Source organism: Oncorhynchus masou, chromosome 2 (assembly GCF_036934945.1).
Source record: "Oncorhynchus masou masou isolate Uvic2021 chromosome 2, UVic_Omas_1.1, whole genome shotgun sequence".
In the NCBI taxonomy this organism is placed as follows: Eukaryota; Metazoa; Chordata; class Actinopteri; order Salmoniformes; family Salmonidae; genus Oncorhynchus; species Oncorhynchus masou.
In genome coordinates, this window is record NC_088213.1 from 26,432,302 (window position 1) to 26,458,144 (window position 25,843).

At 43.0% G+C, this 25,843-nt stretch overlaps 2 protein-coding genes across 8 annotated transcripts in view; both read left to right on the plus strand.

Annotated features, from left to right (window-relative positions):
* Positions 1-766, plus strand: part of LOC135557743 (DENN domain-containing protein 2B-like) — an 80,809-nt gene extending 80,043 nt beyond the window's left edge. The window contains 1 exon segment of the mRNA XM_064991314.1: positions 202-766. Within this exon segment, the coding sequence (XP_064847386.1) occupies positions 202-236 (35 nt within the window). The 3' untranslated portion in view covers positions 237-766.
* Positions 767-867: 101 nt separating this feature from the next.
* On the plus strand, positions 868-25,524 carry LOC135557711 (tripartite motif-containing protein 66-like). 7 transcript variants are annotated; one of them, XM_064991266.1, is made up of 19 exons: positions 868-1,185; positions 1,364-1,431; positions 9,246-9,362; positions 10,283-10,496; positions 12,873-13,002; positions 13,297-13,413; positions 13,734-13,848; positions 14,255-14,401; positions 14,580-14,697; positions 14,852-15,645; positions 17,549-17,770; positions 18,713-18,863; positions 20,802-20,880; positions 20,987-21,176; positions 21,418-22,430; positions 23,310-23,442; positions 23,626-23,700; positions 23,801-23,953; positions 24,165-25,524. In XM_064991266.1, exons 3-19 carry the CDS (start codon positions 9,261-9,263, stop codon positions 24,399-24,401), a joined length of 3,990 nt encoding a protein of 1,329 aa, XP_064847338.1. In that variant the 5' UTR covers positions 868-1,185; positions 1,364-1,431; positions 9,246-9,260; the 3' UTR covers positions 24,402-25,524. The 7 variants fall into 7 exon arrangements, with proteins under 7 accessions (XP_064847338.1, XP_064847346.1, XP_064847355.1 ...); XM_064991274.1 differs by lacking the exon at positions 1,364-1,431; XM_064991283.1 differs by lacking the exons at positions 868-1,185; positions 1,364-1,431 and adding an exon at positions 2,735-2,822.
* Positions 25,525-25,843: the final 319 nt, after the last annotated feature.

Here is a 25,843-nt window from a genome sequence, read left to right on the forward strand (position 1 = left end):
CAGTCGCAGCTGAATGTAGTTGATGATCCCTGATGTAGTCCAAAACCACGATTCCATCTGAGGCACTAATTTCCCTGACAATCACAGAGATCACATTCACAGGAAACACTGCAGATGTCAGCTCAATTGGAAAATTTCACTGAAGTGTGTTAAAGGTTTACATGACGTGAACAGTTCTTACTTGCATTTTGTTTCTTTTAGGAAGTAAAATGAAGTTTCTTCACAAAAAGAACTAAGGAAACCTGCTACTTAATAACCAAATACCGGAGCATGAAAGCGTGTTCTACTGCAAACAGAAGATCTAATACACCCAAAACTCTGTATTTTATTGACTTGTTCACTTGTTTGTCTATCAGAAACATCAATGAAATGTCAAAATGTTGTACATATTTCACTGTAAACTGGCTGTGATACCCTCCAATGTAGCTTGATTGTTAGGTGTCTGGTACCTTTGAGGTTAGTTACAGTAGGACGGTACAGAGTGAATGTGCCTTTTGTTTCTGATTAACCACTGACATTAAAGCATGCTTGAGAAGAACATGATCAGACTGAGTGAGTGAATGCAAGCTGATGTATGGTGGATGTACAGTTACTATGTTTTGTAGTTTAGATCATCGTTGTCCTGTCTTTTTGTTGAATGAGAGCTGTAAATTCCACACCTGGTTGGGAGGATTTGTACATGCATTAACACATGAAGAAAATGATTGTAAATGTTTAAAACATGGATTGCTTTGTAAAATTCAGTAAATAATCAGACTTCAAACGATTGGATTCTTTTAACCTTTTTATGTGTTACTGTTCAGAGGAAACAGAACTTCATCAGCAATTACAGGAAGCACAGTCGGTGAACAAGGTCATTGTTCCTCTTTAGGTGGAACCCAGGTGGCTCTGTACAGACGGCGGTTGGATCACACATTTTAAAGAAGTCAAACACTCAAAACAGATTTAAGTAAGCTTCCGAGTCAGCAGAGCTGATAAAAGCATGGCAGTGACAGCCACTGGAGTGATGTGTGAGGACATAATTAGGTTATTGGCAGCATGTGGTAGCTATGTGTGCCTTTTGGGATTCCACCCCACCAACTACAGTTGGGTGCTGTGGGGGACTTGTCATTGAGTTGTCAGACTTGACATCTAGTGATTTTATGTTTTGGCAAGGAATGGAACAACAATCTGGAACCGAATAATGTGAGTAACTTGTCAATTTTGGGTGCTTAAATGCATTTGTGGGTCATATTTATGAGTAATATATTAGTCAATAGTATCCCAGAACATGTGTACAGATGAAATTGTCACTGAGTGTGTATTTGGGTAATTGACCAGTGTACAGGAAGGCCATTCAGTGAATAAGATGTTTATGTTCTAGCTCTATCTGTCGAAGACAACCGAGGAACAGAGGGTGTCAGGATGAGACAATAGTCTCAGGACTAACAGGTTAGGTATACAGTGCATACAGAAAGTATTCAGACCCCTTGAGTTTTTCCACATTTTGTTACATTAAAGCCTTAATTGTGTCAAATTATTTCCTCATCAATTTACACAAAGTTTTAGACATTTTTGAAATTGTATTAATAAAAATACAGAAATGTAGCCTTATTTACATAAGTATTCTGACCCTTTGCCATGAGACTTGAAATTGAGCCTCAGGTGCATCTTGTTTCCATTGATCATCCTTGAGATGTTTCTACAACTTTATTGGAGTCCACTTGTGGTGCATTCATTGGACATGATTTAGAAAGGCACACACCTGTCTATGTAAGGTCCCAAAGTTGACAGTGCATGTCAGAGCAAAATTAAGACATGAGGCTGAAGGAATTGTCCGTAGAGCTCCGAGACAGTATTATCTTGAGGCACAGATCTGGGGAAGGGTACCAAAATGAGAACTTGTTATCAACTAGCCTACCTGGTTAAATAAAGGTTAAATAAAATGAGAAAAAAAATCCTTGATTACATCCTGCTCCAGATCGCTCAGGACCTCAGAATGGGGCGAAGGTTCACACAATGACTCTATGCACACAGCCAAGACAATTGAGTGGCCCAGCCAGAGCCCGAACTTGAACCCGATTGATCGATCATCTCTGGAGAGACCTGAAAATAGCTGTGCAGCGACGCTCCCCATCCAACCTAACAGAGCTTGAGAGGATCTGCAGAGAAGACTGCAACAAACTTGCCAAGCTTGTAGCGTCAAACCCAAGAAGACTCAAGGCTTTAATTGCTGCCAAAGGTGCTTCAACAACGTACTGAGTAAAGGGTCTGAATACTTTTTATATTTAATACATTTGCAAAAATTTCAAAAAAACTATTTGTTTTTTCATTATATGGTATTGTGTGAATATTTATCAGTTCCACTGTTGTGGAACAGTGTAAGAGGATGCAGTTTGATGTGAGATTTCAGATAGGAAGTACCGTTTTCCCGAAGAAATATACGCATGTAAGTCTCACGATCAATCACGAGACTTTGTAACTCCAAAATATTTGAGCTGGACAAAACAGCGACATCCAATGGATTGAGAGGGAACAGCCTGCCCTATATGGCGATGATCAGGTTAAGGTAAAAACCTCAAGCTTTGGTCATACTTGACTTGTGACAGCCCTTCGCTATCGTAGGGTAGGCCTAGGTGAGTATATTCTGTATCGCAGTGAATATACCAGTAGCCTACAGTCCAAATCAAATTCGTAAACATGGTCATAATAATAATGTAGCTTGTCCTAGTACACTACGTGCGCACTGACACTGAAAGCAATTGTCATCACATAACGGTAGTTGATATTGTCTGACTGAACCTTGCGGACGTACTGCCAAAGCGAAAGTTATTGCGTTTGAGGTATGTTATGAGCAACTATTGTGTTTTGTATCTTAAAAACGATATTCTAATGCATGATCTATTGGACAGCAATACATGCGTAAATAATCGAATGGATTTAGGTGCGGCTCTGTTGGCTATTGAGTAGCTCAAATTATGCGCATCCTCTGATACTGTATGTAAGCCAAGATTTCAGCAATGTCATATAAACAACAAATCGATACCAGTTAGGTTACCATTATATTTTGATTACAGCAGGGAATGCGTAAATATAATTAGACTAGATTCTGTTACGTAATCTATCTGTCTAATTTGAAAGTCAATCATTCACCTGCTCCTTGTCTATCATGATGAAAATCAAATATTTGCACATTGCCTACTGGAATGATAGCTTGGCCATGCATCATAACTTGTTTTACTTTTAACAACTTGATATTTTACAAAAAATGGTTGAAGCAACAGCAACCACGTTTGCGTTCATTGCTCAGGCTCAATACACCATTTATTTACATGATGACAATGATAGGTTATCAGTGAGTGACATTGACCCCAGTTAAGTGTTAGTGTGGCCAATCTGTATAAAACAACAATACAATAATTTCCCCACACATTGATTCCATATTGGGAGGTTTAAAAGATAATTATGCAGTAATTGCATATCCACATATTATAGCTCTTATTGCCAGCAGAAACATGAACAAGCTGGGAAGTGTGTAGTTCCCCGAGCATACAGGGCCTCCCGAGTGGCACAGCGGTCTAAGGTACTGCATGGTAGTGCAAAAGGCGTCACTACGGATCCGCGTTTGATCCCGGGCTGTATTACAACCGTCCGTGATCGGGTGTCCCATAAGGCGGGGGGGGGGCCTTTATAAGTAGGTCATCATTGTGAATAAGAATTTGTTCTTAACTGACTTGCCTAGTTAAATAAGAAAATATAATAATAATTCCAGGGAGGTGTTAGTGAAACACAGGGAGGTGTTGCACTGCTATAATGCTGTTATTGACAGACAGCCAGGGAGTGGTGCTCACATTCCTTCTCACAGGAAACGCATAGCAGCTCTCAGAGAGCCCCCTCAGCACTCATCATCAGTCAATAGAAAGACCTAATACATGGATGGTGCATCAGGATTAGGGGTCATAATGTAAAGAAAAGTAGCCTAAACACATTCAGATACATACAGTGCCTTCAGAAAGTATATACACTCCTTGACTTTCTCCTAATTGTTTTGTGTTACAGCATGAATTGAAAATGTATTACATTTAGATTTTTTGATCAGTAGCCTAAACACAATACCCTATAATGTCAAAGTGGAATTATGGTTTTCAATTTTTTTTTTACAAACACCATAGACCTACATATACCTAGACATACCAAAACCCCATAGAATTACAAAAAACCCTAGACAATACAAAAACACACATACCACCCTCGTCACACCCTGACCCAACCAAAATCATAAAGAAAACAAAGATAACTAAGGTTAGGGCGTGACATGAATTTCAAACACAGATTCAACCACAAAGACCAGGGAGGTTTTCCAATGCCTCGCAAAGAAGGGGACCTATTGGTAGATGGGTAAAACAACTAAACAGACATTAAATATCCCTTTGAGCATGGTGAAATTATTAATTACACTTTGGATAGTGTATCAATACTCCTAGTCACTACAAAAATACAGGTGTCCTTCCTAACTCAGTTGCTGGAGAGGAAGGAAACTGCTCAGGGATTTCACCATGAAGTCAATGGTGACTTTGAAAAACAGTTACAGAGTTTATGGCTATAATAAGAGAAAACTGAGGATGGATCAACAACATTGATTCAGGACATGAAGTTAATTGCATTCCCAAATGTTTTGCAGTATTACTTTAGTGCCTTGTTGCAAACAGGATGCATGTTCTTGAATATTATTATTCTGTAAAGGCTTCCTTCTTTTCACTCTAATTTAGGTTAGTATTGTGGAGTAACTGCAAATTGTTATGTTTGGGGAAAGTCCAATGCAACACATTACTGAGGACCACTGTCCATATTTCTAGCATAGTGTTGGCTGCATCATGTTATGGGTATGCTTGTAGTGTTGAGGACTGGGGTTACAAAAGAAATAGAACAGAGCTAAGCACAGGCAAAATTCTAGCGGAAAACCTGGTTCAGTCTGCTTTCCACCAGACACTGGGAGATTAATTCACCTTTCAGCAGGACAATAACCTAAAACATAAGGGCAAATCTACACTGGAGTTGCTTACCAAGAAGACAGTGAATGTTCTTAAGTAGCCAAGTTACAGTTTTGACTGAAATCTACTTGAAAGTCTTGGCAAGACCTGAAAATGGTTGTCTAGCAATTATCAACAACCCATTTGACAGAGCTTGAAGACTTTTTAAAAGAATAAAGGGAAAATATTGCCCAATCCAGTTGTGGAAAGCTCTTAAAGACTCACCCAGAAAGCCTCACTGCTGTAATCACTGCTAAAGGTGCTTCTACAAGGTATTGACTCAGGGGTGTAAATACATATGTTAATTAGATATTTCTGTATTTAATTTTCAATACATTTGCAAAAAATTCAAAAAACATGTTTTCACTTTGTCATTGTGGGGTATTGTGTGTAGATGGGTGAGAGAAAACAATCTATTTAATCCATTTTGAATTCAGACAGTAACACAACAAAATGTGGAATAAGTCAAGGGGTAGGAATTCTCTCTGAAGGCACTGTTTCACTGTGTATATGGATTCACTATGCCTGATTTTGAACAGAGGACCGCAAGAGTACCTTCAGTGAGGAGAGTGCTCAAATGATTTAAATTATGCATATCTTTTATGATTTTTTTATATGCTATTATCATTAATTCAATACGGATACATCTGTACCCCAAGGCAGATTCCAAGGAAGAGTATTGAACACATTTTTCTCCTGTAGGCCATATAATGAGTTATGGACTTAAAATGGGTTACTGTGAACTTGACAGCAGCTTACAGGCAGCTCGGTGGCAAGTAAAGTTCTGTATTTCATATTACAGTATTATTTATACTGTAATATAAATACGGTATCAAAGCAAGTGCTGTGTAATGACACACAGTACAATACCGCTCGAATGTACTGTAAAAAAGTAAATGCTACCGTAATCGGAAAATAATGAATGGATGAATGAAATCAATATAGGGAGTGGTTTGTATTTCACAGTATTATACAGTAATTACAAGGGATTGGTGCAAACAGGTTGGCTGCTAGGTAAAGTGTTTACACATTACAGTATATTCATTAATATTTTGTGTTTTATATCACTTGCACTTCTAGAGGCCTTAACAAAGGCTTCCAAACTGGCAGCAACTAAAGGGCCAAACAGACCAAAAGGACATGGCAAAATGTTCAACTATTTAAGCTTTTAGACTTGCTGCCACTCCAATCTGTCCCATATGCAAATTGATGGGGCAAATTAGTACAGCCTTCTCACTCATGGGTGCAACCAATATAGCCTAAGACAAGGCATGCCTAAAAATACACTATATGACCAAAAGTGTGTGGACAGAGGGGGAACAATAATAATTTGATGAATCCATTTAACTGATGCGAATTCAGAATTTGGATATTAGTGAGGATGATACTGTTTTAATCTCTCAGTGTTCATATGAGAGCCTATTGTTACTAGATAATGAGAAGGTATTCATCTACAGTTATATGTACCGCAGCAGGTTGGTGGCGCCTTAATTGGGGTGGAGGGGCTCATGGAATGGTATCAAACACATGGTTTCCATGTGTCTGATGCCATTACATTCACTCCGTTCCAGCCATTATAATGAGCTGTCCTCCCCTCCTCAGCCTCCACTGATATATACACTACATGACCAAAAGTATGTGGACACCTGCTCGTCGAACATCTCATCCCAAAATCATGGGCAGTAATATGGAGTTGGTCCCCATATTACTGCTAGAACAGCTTCCACTCTTCTGGGAAGGCTTTCCACTAGATGTTGGAACATTGCTGCGGGGACTTGCTTCCATTCAGCCACAAGAGCATTAGTGAGGTCGGGCATTGAAAGGTGTTCGATGGGTTGAGGTCAGGGCTCTGTGCAGGCCAGCTAGTCAAGTTCTTCCACACCGATCTCGACAAACCTTTTCTGTATGGACCTCGCTTTGTGCTTGGGGGCATTGTCATGCTTAAACAAGAAAGCGCCTTCCCCAAACTGTTGCCACAAAGTTGGAAGCACAGAATCGTCTAGAATGTCATTGTATGCTGTAGCATTAACATGTCCTTTCACTGGAACTAAGGGGCCCGAATCATGAAAAACAGCCCCAGACCATTATTCCTCCTCCAACCAAACTTTACAGTTGGCACTATGCATTCAGCCAGGTAGCATTCGCCTGGCATCCGCTAAACCCGCACTGCCAGGTGGTGAAGCGTGATTCATCACTTAAGAGAATGTGTTTCCGCTGCTCCAAAGTCCAATGGCAGCAAGCTTTACCCCACTCCAGTTGGCATTGCGCATGGTGATCTTAGGTGTGTGGCTGCTCGGCCATTGAAACCCATTTCATGAAGCTCCCTACGGACAGTTATTGTGCTGACATTGCTTCCAGGACAGATGCGCTGCGCGCTTCAGCATCAGCTGTCCCATTCTGTGAGCTTGTGTGGCCTATCACTTCGTGGCTGTGCCATTGTTGCTCCTAGACATTTCCAATTCACAAAAACAGCACTTACAGTTGAACTCTAGCAGAGCAGAAATTAGACGAACTGACTTGTTGGAAAGGTAGTATTCTATGACGGTGCCATGTTAAAAGTCACTGAGCTCTTCAGTACGGCCATTGTACTGTCAATATTTGTCTATGGAGATTGCATGGCTGTGTGCTCGATTGTATACACCTCACAGCAACGGGTGTGGCTGAAATAGCCAAATCCACTAATTTGAAGGGGTGTTCACATACTTTTGTATATATAGTGTATGTTGACAATCCAGAAACAACAATACCATATACCCACTAGTGGTCAAAAGGGTTTTTGGGCTCCAAAGATATGGTACTGTATTCTGTGGGGTGGAATTACAGTACCATTAGAAATACAGCAGTTCTTTCTGCGCCCACATCATTTTCCACAATGCACCATCATTTACAGTATGCTGCAGTAAAACGTTTCAGAGTATTGATAATACCCAAAATGACCTTATAATTTACAGTTTTCCATTACAGTGTACAGTACAGGGAATGGTTGATGAGTTTGGCCAAAGAAGTTATGAATATTTACAGTCGCTATGTAGATAATTGTCTGATCAGGGAAGTGACATTGGAGTGGTTTTTCACTTGGATCCCATCACCTCAGTGTTAATGGATGTTACATAGGTGTGCTTTCAGGGGAGACATCACCAGTGAAGTTTCTATTATTGTGATATCTCTAGAGATGTCATGCTTTCAGGCTGCCTTTTATCCAGTACCAACCTCACTTAGCAGGGCAGGAGAGCTGTCCCTCACAGAGAGGTATAGTGCTAACACCTTTCTGGTTTAAAAGCAAAATGGGGAGTATGAAATGGGAGGAGGGGGGTTTAAAAAGCAGGAGAGCTGAGTGAACAAGAGGCGGGGTCCGCTAGGTTTGACTAATTGTGTTTTAAAGTGGGTCTTTGAGCACACAATGGGGAATGGGATGGTTTTTAGCTCCCCTGTGAAGCACCAGAGGATGAGAAAGTTGTCAGATTTGTAGGTCAGACTACAGGGGTTGGTGTTAGGCAGACTCAGAGCAGCAGAAATGATGGTGTTTTGATCGTGATTTCACATATTGAGGCTGTCTTACTACTCTTTGCCACAACTCTTTCAGCATTACAGCAACGGGAGGAGTCATATCCCCCTTCTAATAGTGTCACTTTTTGCTGATGCATTTTAAGACAGTTACAACATGATCCTCCTCTCTAGTACTGTATATGGATTGTCTTTCCAGCCATGAAGTTAGTTTTGTTTCCTTGCAGTGTGCCATTCCTTCTCTTCTGCAATACTGTGATAAAGATCTTAATTGATTTCATCATTTTAGAGAGAATAGCAGGAGTGTTTCCTACTCCCATCTGGTGCTCATCAGAGCCTGACCCGGTTATGGTGTGCTATGTGAGCATGTGTGGCTCCAGAGGGACCTGTCCCTTCCTTGTGCTGATACAGGGATGTAGAAGGAGGTCACCAGCAGCCCACCACAACCCAGCCCACCACAGCCCAGCTCACTACAGCCCATCCCATCCCATCCCAGCCTGCTCCACTCCTGTTTGCAGTGCTTACAATTCCCTCCAACATTGTAGGTCATTCGGCCTCTCCTTCCATTTTGGGAAGGGCTTCCGGGGATATTTCGCCCTAGAAAAAAAATAATTATCGTATCTCCCTAATTCCCAATTATTATGCACAGGCTTATTTAAGAAAAAGGATTATATGTTTTGTGTGTTAGAGGATGGATTTGAATTTGACACTCCTCTACTTCTGTTCTGTAAGGGGTCCTACAGACAGATGAACCAGGCGAGGAGAGGAGAGGAGAGCTCAGCACGCAGGCTGTCATGTAAGCCGTATTCTCTGGGGCCACCTCTCGGTGCACGCTGCTTCCTGCCGCAGGTAAAAGCGTCAGTGTGAGTGCTGTGTGTGAGCATTAGGCTGTGCTGTCCTCTCCCTCCCATAGTGAGAGTAGCTCTGCTGGGTACCAGCTCCACCGTTCACCAGAGGACACATTACCCCACTGCTGACATGGAGAAGGTAAGGCGTTCACCGTTCTATTAACATTCCTATGACACGGCTGACATTACCTCAACTCTCTTTTTTCCCCACATGCAGATTTTCTATTCTACTATTGTTTGTGCCTCTGTGTGTAGAGGCAATTGCAGAAATAGAATGAATGTATATGCGTGGACTTATTATTTGCTGTCTTAGCCCGAGGGTATTCAGACTCTCTCAAGTCTTTGATGTGCTTCAGTGTATTTCTAACGAAGTGAATATGAATATTTTTCCAAATAACTGTGAGGGGATAATGTTAACTGTTAACTGTAATGTGATGAGGATGAAGAGGTACACAACACGTTCTAAGAGAAGAAAGGATCCTCCTGTGGAATTGGCATGACTTCAGTATGACCTGGTTTGTTATACTGTTGCAGCTGTATTTTGATATGTGATTTCAGTACATTTGATTTGAATGTGCACTTCATTCTGTGCTACTAGTTGTCTTTAAGCTGCATTAAAAGGGAAATTAATCAGCTAGTTGAGCAGCTTGTGTTTGTGACTCAACATGGCTTCATTTTGAGGAACTTGATCGAATGCATCTAACATTCTCTGGGAATAGCTCAGAATGTGTGAGCATCGACACAAGTGACCGCTCTGAAGAGTGTGATTTAGCCCAAAGTACAGAGGGAGGTAACACTAATACTTCTGACATATGTCACCCCATCTTTATATCAGACGACCTTGTTGTTCTGTGTGTGTGCTTGTGTGCGTGCGCGCTTGATGTGTGTCAATACATGACAGGTCTTCTCTGTGTGTGGCAGCGTTGCTCAGAGTGCCCAGAGCCCAGGCTAGCCCAGAGCTTGTGTACATTCTGCAACAAGTGGCTGTGCTACCAGTGCACAGACATGCACCAGCACCAGAGAGCCACCCCTCAGTTCTCAGACCTGCACCAACACCAGAAGCCCACTACCCAATGTGTCGACCTGCACCAGAGGGACCAGATGGCCCCCAGCTCCCTGCCGCCACCTGAACCAGGCAAGCATCTCTCTGTCCCAGACAGGTTCTCCCATCCCTCACTGTCTCTCCAGTCTCCACATCCGAGTGTCCTTGGCCGGTTGGGTGGAGATGGGCTTCATTTCCCCGGGGTCGTCATCAGACCTGTTTGTGTTTCTTTGTTTCAACTTTTCCCATGTCTGTTTGTTAATCATGTCTCAGTAGGAATGATTGTGATGAATTATGCATGCAGCCTGTAATGGTTGGTGGTACAGTAATGGTTCCTGCAGACCCTTATGTATTACAATTCCTTTTATCATGTGGCCCACATTCAGAGAGTGAACACTGAGAATGATACTATTTTTGTAGCAACAGTGTTATATTATTCGTGGATGCTGAAAAGTACTTTTCTAGGTCTCTACTCTTGGATGCTAAAAGGCGAAGTCATACTGTAACTCTGTGATCACATCTCACCTCTATTGCCACCTCTAAGTGTTGCTGTCTTAGTGTGTCAGTGTTTTGTTTTGGTGTTTTGGTGAGAACATCAGTTTGAAGTGTTGCGGGTGAGAAAGCGTAGCTCTGCAGGCAGGATGTGGTCACTCAGCATTTAGCACTGGGGCTGTGCTATGCAGTGCACAATAGGCCTTGTGGAGAGCATTGTGCAAAAGGCACTGCTCATTGGAGTGGTGTGTCCAGCAGAATGCAGTAGGGTTGTGTTCAGCGGATAGCTATGTTCAGCTGTGACTTTAGTCAGGCTCTGTGGGCCTGTGTGCAGCAGTTTGCAGTATGAACTGTGATGTGCTTGTTATGTTATAGGGTTGTGTTGAGCGCTTTACTGTTCTGTTGAGTCAGTGTTTAATTGACTGTACTAACTAGGGCCATGCTTAGCTGTGTGTGTGTGTGTGTGTGTGTGTGTGTGTGTGTGTGTGTGTGTGTGTGTGTGTGTGTGTGTGTGTGTGTGTGTGTGTGTGTGTGTGTGTGTGTGTGTGTGTGTGTGTGTGTGTGTGTGTGTGTGTGTGCAGCAGCAGTACTGTGTATTGTTGGGGGCTGTGTTTACTCATCGTGACCCTGTGGTCTCTCTATCACATTGTGATCTGTTTCCTGCCCCTTGTGGTTTGTGTGTGTGTGCGTTTGTGTGTGCGTTTGTGCCTGCGTGTGTGTCTGTGACTGTGGGAAAACCTTCTGCATCACCCCAGAGTATAGACATAGGACCAACTTCAATGTGTACAGTGGATAGCCATCTAAACATCACCCATTCTTCTCTGTTAACCCCTCATAACAATGCTTAGGCCTGCTCCGAGTGCAGTGCACACAGTTTCATGACACAATCATTACCCAAGAGGGGAAATAAACACCAGCATCAGGATACAACAATTGGTTGTTACTGGTCTCAAAAGTCAATGAAAGGCTTCAGTCAATTTGGGTCCAATTTTGAAATAAATTAACTAATGCTACATGGTGATTGCTTGGACTCCGTCCCAAATGATACCCTATTCTTACATAGTGCACTACTTTCGGCAAGAGCCCTGTAGGGAACAGGTGCTATTTGGGATACAACCTTAGTGTGAGGAAGTGATAACTTTGGGCAGGAAGTCACATATGTGCTGCATAAGAATCACATTTCCAGCTATTTATACAGACAATTTGCATAGAGTAGGAACTCTCATTACATTGCAAATCAAATGACTAATGCAGCATTTATTTTTAAAACATGGCCGTTTATGCATGCACACATGAAAGTAATTTGTTCTCTAGCAGCATTTGTTACTGTCTACATCCTAGGTGTGAAGGTTTTGTTTGATTCTTCAAAAGCCAACCGAACAAAGTTATTAATCTAGATTGGCACTGGTCTTTCATTTCTCCGATCAAAGACCTTCTCTCTCTGCCCTATTTTCCATCTGTCTACCCATTCTTTAAGCCCAGAAGTATTTACTAGATTTAAAGGATGCCATATTTTCCTAACCTAAAATAGTTTTGGAATGATGATGATACTGAATGACTCATGTAATGCATGTTAACTTGAGGACCAATATCAGATTCAACGTATTTTCCAACTCTAAAATAGAGTAGAATGAGATTGCAGATAACATTTTAAGCAAAATTAAACAAAACTAAACAGGAAACATTCAGCGAAATAGTAGTTTGTCTTGTAGCTTGATATAACAATAGAATAAAACATTGATGTACATAAACTGTGTGCTGCCAGACATGAATGTTATACAGTTGCCTTTTAGTAGGCCACTTTTGTTTACATGATGTGTTATTGAACATTTGTTTGCATGATATATCTATGTGCATTTATTTTCTTGTACAGTACCAATTACTCCCAACGGCTTAAGCTGTAGTGTGAATTGCTTGTTTAGTCCTTCTCTGTGGTAATGCTATGCTTCTCTCTCCCCTCCCCCCTCTGCCCGGCAGGCCCTGGCTCATGTGGCCGCCCCATCCTCATGTGCCACTCTCACAGACAAGAGCCCTTGGAGCTCTTCTGCGAGTCCTGTGACCTCATGTGCTGCAGCAGCTGTCACCTGTCCGCCCACAAGAACCACAGGTCAGTCCTTAGACACGGCACAAGGGCATTACAGTGAGGGGCTAACAGCAGGTTAAAAACCTCCTGCGTTGTGTCTGGTGCATATCTTCAACCTACCTAATTCTAATTCAGTCCATATGATACATTGCCCTGTTGCCAGTGATTTTGCAGTGCATTAGTGGTCCCAATAGTCCCTAACGTCATACAGTAACTATCCCTCAAGGAGATGCTTGAAATGAAAGGGTGTTAAGTGGTGAGGTTAAGTGGTGTTTCTATTGTATTATTTGACCCACTGTGATATCTGTTTGTCCTCAGGCTGGTGCACATTGGAAAGGCCCTGCAGGACCAACAGTGGCAGTTTGAGAGCCTGATGGCTCAGGTGGAGGAGAGGAGGTCTGCAGTGGAGAGCACAGCCAAACAGATAGAGGACAGGTAAGCTCCGCTTGTACAATACATTACTGACAGATGTGTAGAATGATCAGGAGTATACACTGATCTCATAAAGCAAGTGTAAAGCCAACAGCTGGTGGTCTCAGAAACCTGGCTCAAATTTACCAGAGCAATGTTGATGACATGGAAATGTCCTCTCAAAGATCATATACAATACACTGTCCAACTCTGAATGAAATACCCATCTAACATATGTAAAGCATCCAAGTGCAATAAAGCACTTATACACCACAATCCATCAACTGTTTTGGTTTCTCTGTCAGTAATCAGAATGTCATTTATTTTCTCTGTGTTCCTCTCAGGCTGCACGGTGTAAAGATCACGCAGAGGAAGGCTGAGAACCAGATTAAAATGGCAAAGATGATTATGATGAATGAGCTGAACAAACGGGCCAACCTATTAATAGAGCAACTGGAGGTAATGACTTTCCCTCTCTCTCCCTTTCTTTCTTTCTCTCTCTCTCTCTCTCTCTCTCTCTCTCTCTCTCTCTCTCTCTCTCTCTCTCTCTCTCTCTCCTCAGTCTCTGTGTTTCCAGGGGCATTCATCTCCAGTGTCTAGCTGACCATGAAGTACATGTTCCTAATCAGGAGCGCTCCCAACATTATCTAATCAGTTCTGACCGCTCGCAATGGAGAGGCAATAATGATCTGTCAAAAAAGCAGGGATCTTAGGAATGAAATCTGTCGAAAAACAAGCCATTGATTAGCCCCTCTCTTTCCATCTGTAATTCACTCTCTCCGTGCCAGCAATTACACGTGAGCATGTTTCTGTCTGCCTCTGTGTGTGTGTGTGTGTGTGTGTGTGTGTGTGTGTGTGTGTGTAGAAGATCTCGGAGGACTTCCAGCGGCGTCTGGAGGACCAGCTGCAGGGGGAGATAGAGATGTGCAGCCAGCTGGACCATGTGCAAAACTTCATCAGCTGGGCAACGGCCCACCACCTCAAGAACCCACTTCTCTTCAGCAGGGAGCTGGTAGGTCTGAAGGGACAGAAGGGTGGGCTTGCGGGTCAAACACAAGGCCATTTTTTTGCCGCTTGTAAAATACCATGCCATTTTCTTGTCTCATTTAAAAACAGAGTAAGAAAACATTTTTGGAGTTGATTATGAAAAAGTTAATTTGGGCTTTTACATTACGCCTGTCCTACTTTAGATTTCTCTCCAGATGCAGCGCCTGCTTGAACCCCCACTACACTCAGACGCCTGGCTCCCTGTGAAGATCAAGTTCAACTGGGATGCCAGCTACTGGACTAAGCAGATCTCAACTTTGGGTAAACTAAGGCTTAAATGATTTGGCTGCAGTAGCTTGGCTGCAGTGGCTGGTTGTAAACTAGTTGTATGTAATTATTGAAAGTGTTGCATTTAATGCCTTCCTACTGGAGACCTGGCCTGATTCCTAAACTACAAGTATCTCTGTTGTTCTAGGTCAGCTCACTGCAGAGGGGGGAAATCGCTCCTACTCTGAGGGTGTGGCCTTCCCCAGCATCCTGAGGCCCCAGCCTATCACCTGCTTGTCCCTGCCATCTGTGTGCCATGGAGGGCGGGACCAGGGCTGTGCCTTCCAGGCCTGCTGTCAGCCCCAGATGTGCTGCATCCACTGCATACCCCCACAGCCAGCTGTGCAGCTGGACAAGACCCAGCGGGAACCCAACCCCTACTCCGCCAGGTGTGCCCAGTCCACCCTCAGCTCTCCCTCCCTGGCCCTGCACCAGAGTCAGCTGCTGAGGTGCTGGAGCCCTGACAGTCCTCCAGGTCCACCAGCTGTGGTGCCCTCCTCCATGCAGCGTCCCCAACAGCCAGCGCATCTCCCGGCTGCTGACCCAGGCTTGCTCAGCTCCAGCTCCAACAGTGGAGGTCTTGGACTCCAGCCCCCAGCCACAGCCCCCTACCAGCCTCAGATTCAGCCGCTTCCCGACACTCATGCACAGCCAGCCACAGATGGGGCCTGGGAAGGCCAGGGCCAGCAGGCCAGCAGAGAGAGAGAGCAGACTCCTGGGCAGCCAGCTGTGGACAGAGAGGTGTTGACAGAGCAGATCCAGGAGGGGAGCAGGGAGAAGACACATGTACAGACAGGGGTGGACAGAGAGGTGCTGACAGATGGGATCCAGCAGCAGCAGCAGCAGCAGCTCCTGTCTCCCCTAGTGACAGTGGAGCAGCAGGAGGAAGAGCAGCAGGAGGCCAGGACTACACAGCCATCCAGAGACTGCAGAGATGGCAGGGTGAGTTGACCAAATCACACTATAATGAACATCAGAGATGTTTAAACCATATCAACGTAGTAAAGCTGTCCATGTTTGCTCAGCGATAGTGCACTTTTGGCCCACATTGGAGTTCCCCCATTGTTGTCTGCTGACCAGAGAGTTGTATAGGTCCCACAACCTAATTTCGCTTTCACTCTGTTGACTCCCCAGTGGTCACACTTGTCCCTCCTCATTCTCTGTGTGGTGAGGCCTTATAGACCTCACCACACACTCTGAGCTCAGAGGTGTCAAAACACACAGTCTTGCTCACAAACACCTCTCAGACTAACAGTAGCACACATGCCTCAGACCTGCCTCGCTTCTGGCCAAGCACACATACACGCACACACAAACCACAGGTCACACACCTGTCCTGAAGAGAATAGTTCAAGGTACAGCCATTGTTTCACTTCGGTTGTGCATTATGGCAGAATAAAAAGCCAATGGGTTGAGGGAAGGCTGGATACAGTAAATTAGTTTCATGGTGTTATAATTGAAGCTGAAAGCACATTGTACCGCAGGGAGCTTTGCGTGATAGCAAGTCTTAAACCCAGGCTGACAGCAGTATTTCCTGTCTCAATATCTACATACAGCGGATATTGAAAGAATTCGGGCAATAACTTTGTTTACGCCAAATTATCAGTCACAGTGGTTGACAGCTGCCCTGAAAACAGATGGTGCTACAGAAACCTGACTGGCTTCCATTTGAAGAAGGGACTATGCTTAAGAAAGAGGAACACTAACACAATAAAGGCACCAGCTATGCTGAAATATATATTTTTTAACTTAAGTGCAGCATTGCAGTAAAGCTAAAAAAAGATTATACTGTTTATTATTAGTACCCTTGGTACCAGGGATTGAGCAACCGAATGATCACTGATCAAAAATTTTCTTCCTGCATGATTAAAACAACAGAGGCACATGATTTCCGCCTTGCCAAGACACAGTGAGTGAAAGTGAGAAGAAAAAGCGCTTGGGCACAGCCACATACGTACTTAACCTGGTAATAATGAGACACTTGGGGAATAGGTGGAGCTGGGAGGTTGATTTCAGCTCTGGGTACACTTCTCTCAGATACATCCCTGTCTTCTGTCTCTCTCCCTCTTCCTCTAGAAGAGGATTATAGCTTTTTTCTCCACATTTAGACTCCTTCACACCTCTCCTCGGGGCGCGGATCAGGTAAGTGTTTTAACCGAGTGGTAATTATGAGCACATGCTCTGTGTCAACTGGTCTAAATCTCCATGGTGTGTGGCGCGCTGTGAGAAATAAGACAGATAAAAAAAGGGAGGGAAGGAGAGGTGAGAGGAAGAGGAGGGGTGAGAGGAAGAGGAGGGGTGCTGAGACACAGGCTAGTGCTCAAGCTTTGTCAGGCATATGGCTGCATTAGCACAGAGACACAGTTGCTGGGGGCTTTTTGGAAAACTCGCATTAATGAAATGATGATGAGAGGAGGAGACCAATGGAGGAGAGACAGAAAGAGAGTCTAATCTGTGATGTGCTAATGCCGCTTATTCAAAGGAGCCTAGCTAACGCACTTCTGATGGTGGATTTACATACGATAATTGGTGTTGTAACTAAGCCCTTCATTATCAGTAGAATAACGGTGTTGTGAGCAGTTGTGTGGGTCATCTCTCGCTGAAATGAATGGGCTTTGCAGCGATTGTGTTGTTTTTAATCAGACAGGCAGGGCTCACAGAATGGATTCTGAGTGGTGTCCTTAGTGCGTGTGATACTGAAGGTGGTTCTGCCACACACCTCCCACCACCGCACTGTCTCTCTGTTGCTATGACATGAATAGATGCACCTGTGTTGTATGATGCTCAGTCAGCAACAGTAGAGTGTGCTAAGGCAGTCTGCTTTTGTGTTTCTGTGTCCTGACAGAGATCCACTTCACTGGAGATGTCTGTGACGACCCATGGGTTCAGTGTTGATGCTCAGAGCAGCAGGCCCAGCTTACTGTGTGGGAGGAAGAGTCGATCCCAGAGCATCCCACCAGAACTGGCAGGCCCCTCCAGCAGCCCTTCCACAGACAGGCCCCTGGGGGCCACCCACAGCTTAGCAACAGCAACAGCAGCCGTAGAACGGGGACGCATGGCAGACCAGGTAACCCATTAACCCATTAATGAACAGAGACCTGCTGCCATAGAGATCCTATAATTCATGTAATTCTATGCCTACTGCTACCAAGGAGAGTGCAGGTGAAAGGTCATGGCTGACTGGAGACAAGCAATTCTCAATAAATGACTGGCATTCTATTATACGATTTTCAATGGACAATTAATGGACATTTTAATTGTGATCGAGAGTCATGCCTATTCTCTTCAACTTCCATTATTACATGTCAGCTTCTTAAGGCTGTCTAGCTGTTAAGGCTGTCTAGCTGTTAAGGTTGTTCTGATCAGAGCTTTTATAAGAGACATGCCATTATACAGTTCCATTAGGGACATTACAGTATAGCTACAAAGAAAAGAACATTGTAAAAGAAAACAAAATTCCAAATACTGTATCTAGTACAATATGTCAGATGAAAAAGTTATTTTAAGGCACAGTCTCAGCAGTTTGGGATTTGATTTTAAAGGGATACATATAAATGTGGCAGAAAGGTTTGGCTGTCAGACTTTAAACCTTGTTCTTGTTACACACTTGGCAATGTAAATTCTTTGCAGAGGGTAAAACACATTACCAATAGAACTGATACAGCAATGAGTCCATTTGCTTTTATTGCAAACAAATTGGACAAAGTTGCTAGTGTTGCTGTTTAAAGGTACATTTAACAAAATTACCTTTTTGGGTCAATCAGATTCCAGGTTTTTGGTGGCAAAGCCTTTTCTTGTTTTTGTCTCTGCAGTTGACTTTGTAGCATGATGCAGTACAATACCCATGATGTTTTGTAACGATATCTGGTTTATCTTACTAAACACATTCCTAAAGCTAACACTAAGGTGTCCCTCCTCCTTATTCTTACAGACTTTGGATGTAAAATATGGTTGGTGTCTGTGCTTGATATAGTAGTTGATGTTGATTATGACTGATTCCCTCCCTCAGCAGGGTTTTATGGATCTCAGGCGGAGGAGGCTGTCTTCTGATGGAGTGATACGATCTGTGGCCTCCCTGGAGAGGTCCTTAGCCACTCCTCCCTCCAGAGGCCAGCCCAACCTACGCCTGTCACCATTGACCATTTACAAGACAGAGCCTGGTACTGAGCTACTTACTTACTATATTTATCATTTATTTACAGTGGGGCAAAAAAGTATTTAGTCAGCCACCAATTGTGCAAGTTCTCCCACTTAAAAAGATGATAGAGGCCTGTAATTTGCATCATAGGTACACTTCCACTATGACAGACAGAATGAGAAAAGAAATCCAGAAAATCAACATTGTAGGATTTTTAATGAATTTATTTGCAAATTATGGTGGAAAATAAGTATTTGGCCACCTACAAACAAGCAAGATTTCTGGCTCTCACAGACCTGTAACTTTTCTTTAAGAGGCTCCTCTGTCCTCCACTTGTTATCTTATATTAATGGCACCTGTTTGAACTTGTTATCAGTATAAAAGACACCTGTCCACAACCTCAAACAGTCACACTCCAAACTCCACTATGGCCAAGACCAAAGAGCTGTTAAAGGACACCAGAAACAAAATTGTAGACCTGCACCAGGCTGGGAAGACTGAATCTGCAATAGGTAAGCAGCTTGGTTTGAAGAAATCAATTGTGGGAGAAATTATTAGGAAATGGAAGACATACAAGACTACTGATAATCTCCCTCGATCTGGGGCTCCACGCAAGATCTCACCCCATGGGGTCAAAATTATCACAAGAACGGTGAGCAAAAATCACAGAACCACACGGGGGGACCTAGTGAATGACCTGCAGAGAGCTGGTAACAAAGCCTACCATCAGTAATACACTACGCCGCCAGGGACTCAAATCCTGCAGTGCCAGACGTGTCCCCCTGCTTAAGCCAGTTCATGTCCAGGCCCATCTGAAGTTTGCATTTGGATGATCCAGAAGAAGATTGGGAGAATGTCATATGGTCAGATGAAACCAAAATATAACTTTTTGGTAAAAACTCAACTTGTCGTGTTTGGAGGACAAAGAATGCTGAGTTGCATCCACCAAAGAACACCATACCTACTGTGAAGCATGGGGGTGGAAACATCATGCTTTGGGGCTGTTTTTCTGCAAAGGGACCAGGACGACTGATCCGTGTAAGGGGAAGAATGAATGTGTCCATGTATCATGAGATTTTGAGTGAAAACCTTCCATCAGCAAGGGCATTGAAGATGAAACGTGGCTGGGTCTTTCAGCATGACAACGATCCCAAACACACCGCCCGGGCAACGAAGGAGTGGCTTTGTAAGAAGCATTTCAAGGTCCTGGAGTGGCCGAGCCAGTCTCCAGATCTAAACCCCATAGAAAATCTTTGCAGGGAGTTGAAAGTCCGTGTTGCCCAGCAACAGCCCCAGAACATCACAGCTCTAGAGGAGATCTGCATGGAGGAATGGGCCAAAATACCAGCAACAGTGTGTGAAAACCTTGTGAAGACTTACAGAAAACGTTTGACCTCTGTCATTGCCAACAAAGGGTATATAACAAAGGATTGAGATAAACTTTTGTTATTGACCAAATACTTATTTTCCACCATAATTTGCAAATAAATTCATTAAAAATCCTACAATGTGATTTTCTGGATTTTATTTCCGAATTTTGTCTGTCATGGTTGAAGTGTACCTATGATGAAAATTACAGGCCTCTCTCATCTTCTAAAGTGGGAGAACTTGCACAATTGGTGGCTGACTAAATACTTTTTTGCCCCACTGTATTTATTACTATACAATATACATTTCTCAGATTTAAGTATTTCTCAGATGTATTTATTTATGTATACACTGTACACTGCAATTCAGATCCAGCTGCCAATATTGTACACCATGGCTATAATAAATTACATCTCTCTCTCTCTCCCTCTCTCTCTCTCTCAATAAATATGTTCTGATTATGTAGTAACAATATTCTCAAACATATGAACACTGAGAAACGAATACAATATCATCATCACTAATATCCAAATTCTGTTTCACATCAGTTAAATGGATTCATCAAATGATTATTCTTTCTCCTGTTTACAAGATTATGTTTATGCATATGATGAGACTGGGCATGACGTCAAAGGAAAATGCAGAATACAAAGAAAGACTCCAGACAACAGGTACATTCTATTTAAACATCACACTAAATCTTCAAAAAATGTGTTGAAGTCAAAAGGGGAAAAGCTACAATTACGTTGCTTCACCACTTTCCTCTTCATACATCAGTGACAGGGAGGTTCAGAAGGAACCTGGGAGTTCCAGTTCTAAGGTTCCAGTGGTGTGTTTGGAAAGGCTGAAGATCCTGGTGTCTCGGATCCCACCACAGGGGCGGCGACAGAGTGACCCTCTGCCAGACACTGCAACAGAAAGGACTGGACCTGTTCCACAGAGGGGATGGAAGGACAAGATGACTGAGGTATGCTCCACTAAAACACTGTGAACTCTCTTCTCTTCCAGAAAGTCTATGATGTTAGATTATACTAGTTTCATAACCACGATAAACATTATGTCTGAACTAGTTTTGTCCGCCAGCTGGTTCTTATAAGCGGCAGCAATTAGCCCGGAGAAGAGGTCTGAACTAAATTGCAATGTGTTTCAGATCACGGTAAAATACTACTGGCATGTTCTAAATGTCAAACTCTGTACTTTGTCTACAGGGAATATCAAAAGAAGCCAAGGTCGCAACGGTCAGCCCGTCTCTGGATAAACAATACTCAGAGAGACACACTATCAATCAATCTCTCCCACCTCTGGTAATCAATGATTGGCCTGAGCATGGAAGACACAGTCCTCACAAAGAGCTCACACTGCAAGTACCCGCCACTGATCTTGTATCACCCCCACCTTTCTCTGCACCTGACCTTGACTCTGACTCAGATCCCAGGTCAATCTCAGAAATAGTTTCTGACCCGGAACTGGACTCGGACCCACAACCAGAATCGGATCCCCAGCAAGAGTCTGACCCACAACCAGAATCTGACCCACAAGCTGAGTCTGCATCGGAGGCTGGTCTGGAATCAGTTGCTGATGAGGGATCTCCTGATGAGGCTGCTACAGAATCTGAACCTAGTGTGGAATCAGAACCTAGTGAGGAATCAGAACCTAGTGTGGAATCAGAACCTAGTGTGGAATCAGAACCTAGAGTGGAATCAGAAGGTAGTGAAGAATCAGAGAATGGTTTAGAATCAGAGAATGGTGAAGACCTGGATGCTGATGCGGAATCGGAGGCTGATATGGAATCAGACCTCCAACCTGACCCTGGTTCAGACCCCCGTTTTCCATCTGAAACACGTCCGGGATTAGATTCAGACCTGGAATCAGACTGTGCACAACCCCCTGAATCACAAGGGTCTGCAGAATCTGGACCAGATCTTGAATCGGAGCCAGACTCAGCCATTGACCCAGCCTCTATCACTCCTGACCCAGCCTCTCTAGGTCTTGAACCAGGAGTGGAGTCCCCTCCAGCCCAGAGGTCCCTGCATGCAGACCCTGGTCCACAGATGCATTGTGAAGGAGCTGAGCAGGCCCTGCCTGGGGCAGAGACCATGGAGATGGAGAGTGAAGACTTCTGTGCCGTGTGTCTGATCGGAGGAGACCTTCTATGCTGTGACCACTGCCCCAAAGTCTTCCACCTGTCCTGCCATGTGCCTGCTCTCCTCAGCTTCCCCACGTAAGTCATCTAATCACCATAAGTCATAGACTGGGCGGCAGGGTAGCCTAGTGGTTAGAGCGTTGGACTAGTAACCGAAAGGTTGCAAGTTCGAATCCCCGAGCTGACAAGGTACAAATCTGTCGTTCTGCCCCTGAACAGGCAGTTAACCCACTGTTCCTAGGCCATCATTGAAAATAAGAAATTGTTCTTAACTGACTTGCCTAGTAAAATAAAGGTTAAAAAAATAAATAAAAATAAAATCGCATCCAATTACCTTTATAATGCATTACTTTTGACCAGGGCTCATAAGGTTCATAGGGCTCATAAGGTTCATAGGGCTCATAGGGCTCATAGGGCTCACAAGGCTCATAAGGCTCATAGGGCTCATAAGGGTTCATAGGGCTCATAAGGCTCATAAGGCTCATAAGGCTCATAAGGTTCATAGGGCTCATAAGGCTCATAAGGTTCATAGGGCTCATAAGGCTCATAAGGCTCATAGGGCTCATAAGGCTCATAGGGCTCACAAGGCTCATTGGCTCATAAGGCTCATAGGGCTCATAAGGCTCATAGAGCTCATAAGGCTCATAGGGCTCATAAGGCTCATAGGGCTCATAAGGCTCATAGGGCTCATGGGGCTCATAAGGCTCATAAGGCTCATAGGGCTCATAGGGCTCATAAGGCTCATAGGGCTCATAAGGCTCATAGGGCTCATAGGGCTCATAGGGCTCATAGGGCTCATAGGGCTCATAAGGCTCATGGTGCTCATAAGGCTCTGGTCAAAAGTAGAATAAGGGCCATTTGTGACGCCTCACTTCTCTCATCCATCAGTCTTGTCTACACTACTGCTCTATGGTTGAAGATAGCCAATGTCTGCCTCTGTGTCCTCTTCCACTTCAGGGGTGACTGGGTGTGTACCTTCTGCAGAGATATCCAGCAGCCAGAGGTGGAGTATGACTGTGAGAACCAGAGGCTGGCTGCAGAATGTTCAGGAAAGCCACTACCTCATGGTCTCTCTGCTTGTGACCAGAGAGTAAGTATTATTCTTACATTATGAAAATTTGAATCAACTGACACTAGACTCAACATATTACTGGTAATGACCAGTCAGTAGTGTCAAGGAGGGCTCAATGTCTTCTGTAAGTGGGGTTTCACACCTACTAGTTACAGTAAATGTTATTTATCGTAAGAAATCAATGTTGTCCCCCCTCTGTAGAAATGTGAGAGGTTGACTCTGTTGATCTGCAGCAACATGCTAAGTGCTCCCTTCCATGAGCCGGTCAGTCCACTGGTAAGTGATCCCAATCTTATTCTTAATCAGCATGTTAGTATTCACAATACTCCGCAAAAACACAGTGATCTGGTTTAATAAAACATGTTTTGAAACCTAGGCTCGCCACTACTACCAGATAATCAAAAGGCCCATGGATCTGTCTGTGATCAGGGCCAAACTCAGCAAGAGGAGCACTCACCACTACTATTCACCCGAGGAGTTTGTGGCTGATGTCTCCCTCATGTTCAGGAACTGTGCAAAGTTCAATTATGTAAGTTATATAGATTAATAATAATTTAGTGATAGAGGTTAAACTGTATATATTGACCACTCTTTCAGTGCTATATTGCAAATGCATATTTTATTGTATCATTTACATTATTAAATGTCCCACATTGCAATTGTAAGTACTGATCTGGGTCACAGTAGTAAAACCTGAGATGAGCTGTGTTTAATTTTTGGTTTCTCTGTCTGTCCTCCAGCCGGACTCAGAGGTGGCCCAGGCAGGTCGCAGCCTGGAGATGTTTTTCAGCTCCAGACTCAGGGAGGTGTTCCCAGACAGGGCCTTCCCTGCAGCCGAGGATGACTCCGACAGCGATGAGTATGATGAGGTGTACAGAGCAGCTGAGGGAGGCTTCCCCTGGCCAGAGAAGAGAGAGCAGTGCCACAGGAAGAGGAAGAGGAGGCACTCTCTCAACTGGAGGAAGCATAACTTCTAGTTGTAGGCAGTGGGGCAGAGCATATCGCTGGCTATTTTGAAGGACAGTATGACATGATATTGCACTGGACGTTTCCATCCAAGAGAGGAAGCTGAGTTTTTATGAAGGGATTGTATGTACATATTTACATTTTGAGAATTGTACTTCTTCATTATAAAGGTTATCTGCTCTTAATTTGGCCTGATATTTGTGTCAAATATTATTGTATATGTATAATCTGACTTACATCTTTATACTTAATATGCCTTTATAAACTGCGTTTCTGGTATTTGTTTTTTGTTTCAGATATATTTGGAGATTCTACCTATATTTGTAGATTCTCCATCATATATACAGCCAAACCTACAAGGTCAGTATTGATAAATGGTAAACATATTTATAAATGTTAAACTCTACAATATCTTGTTTTATATATCAATATTGAATGTTTTTAGTGGCTAAATGATTGCAGGCAATTAGTAAATACAGACTATTAATGTTAATATTTCTGTCTTGCATTTAATATATATATATATATATATGTGTGTGTGTCTCTCTGTCCTATATGCACTTGAAGTACAGTATAGAATGTTATGTATGGCCTCTCTTTTTTTACGGTAATGATTTGAGTGACTGACAGAGGGCGCCATAGCAGCAATGACTGAGAACAAAGGAAAAGGTTAAGTTCATATTGAACCAAGGGGGTATTCAAAGAAGATTAAGATAAATACAAAAATGAACATACCTTTAGTTGAAATTGCCACAATAGTATTGCAAGGCACGTATGCTTTAGATTGGCATTTGTTCAATCCTAATGAAATCCTACTTCATTAGGATAAGGCCAGTATTAATAATTATGATTATTTCTCAGGCTTAATGGGAGTGGAAGGTATTTGATCCAGTGTGAATAAGTAGAAAGAGCTGGAGAAGTTAAGAGAGACTTAAGAGTAATGTTACGTTATTTCAACTTTCTGTAGTTTCTATGTAGAATGTACATGTTAGTTTTTCATTTATGTAAAATGGCTGCTGCAATACGGTAGAGCTGGCTGTATTTTTTTAAAGGTTGCTGCAAATTAATACGTGAAATTAACTGTCGGATCAAGCTAAGTTTGCTATTTGAATAAAATAAACGGACTTAAAACAATTGCAGGTATTTTTTCTCTGTAGTATTTCATTTGGACTTTTCAATATGGAATATCTCTGCTTCCATCTCTAATATTGAATCCTAAAAGCTACAAAGACCCTCTCAGAGTTGGCTGGTATCAAGAAATGTCCATTTAATAAATAACAGTTGAAGAGAAAAGTGCTCTATTTGAAACGGTCCTTGCTATTCTTCTACGATTCCTTTTGATTCCTCATTTCTATCCTGTCTGAAGTTATTTTATGGGGATATGGAAATAATACATGTATATCTTTAACCAACAACGGCATGTTTTGTATCAACATAGTCTTCTTGCTAGTTA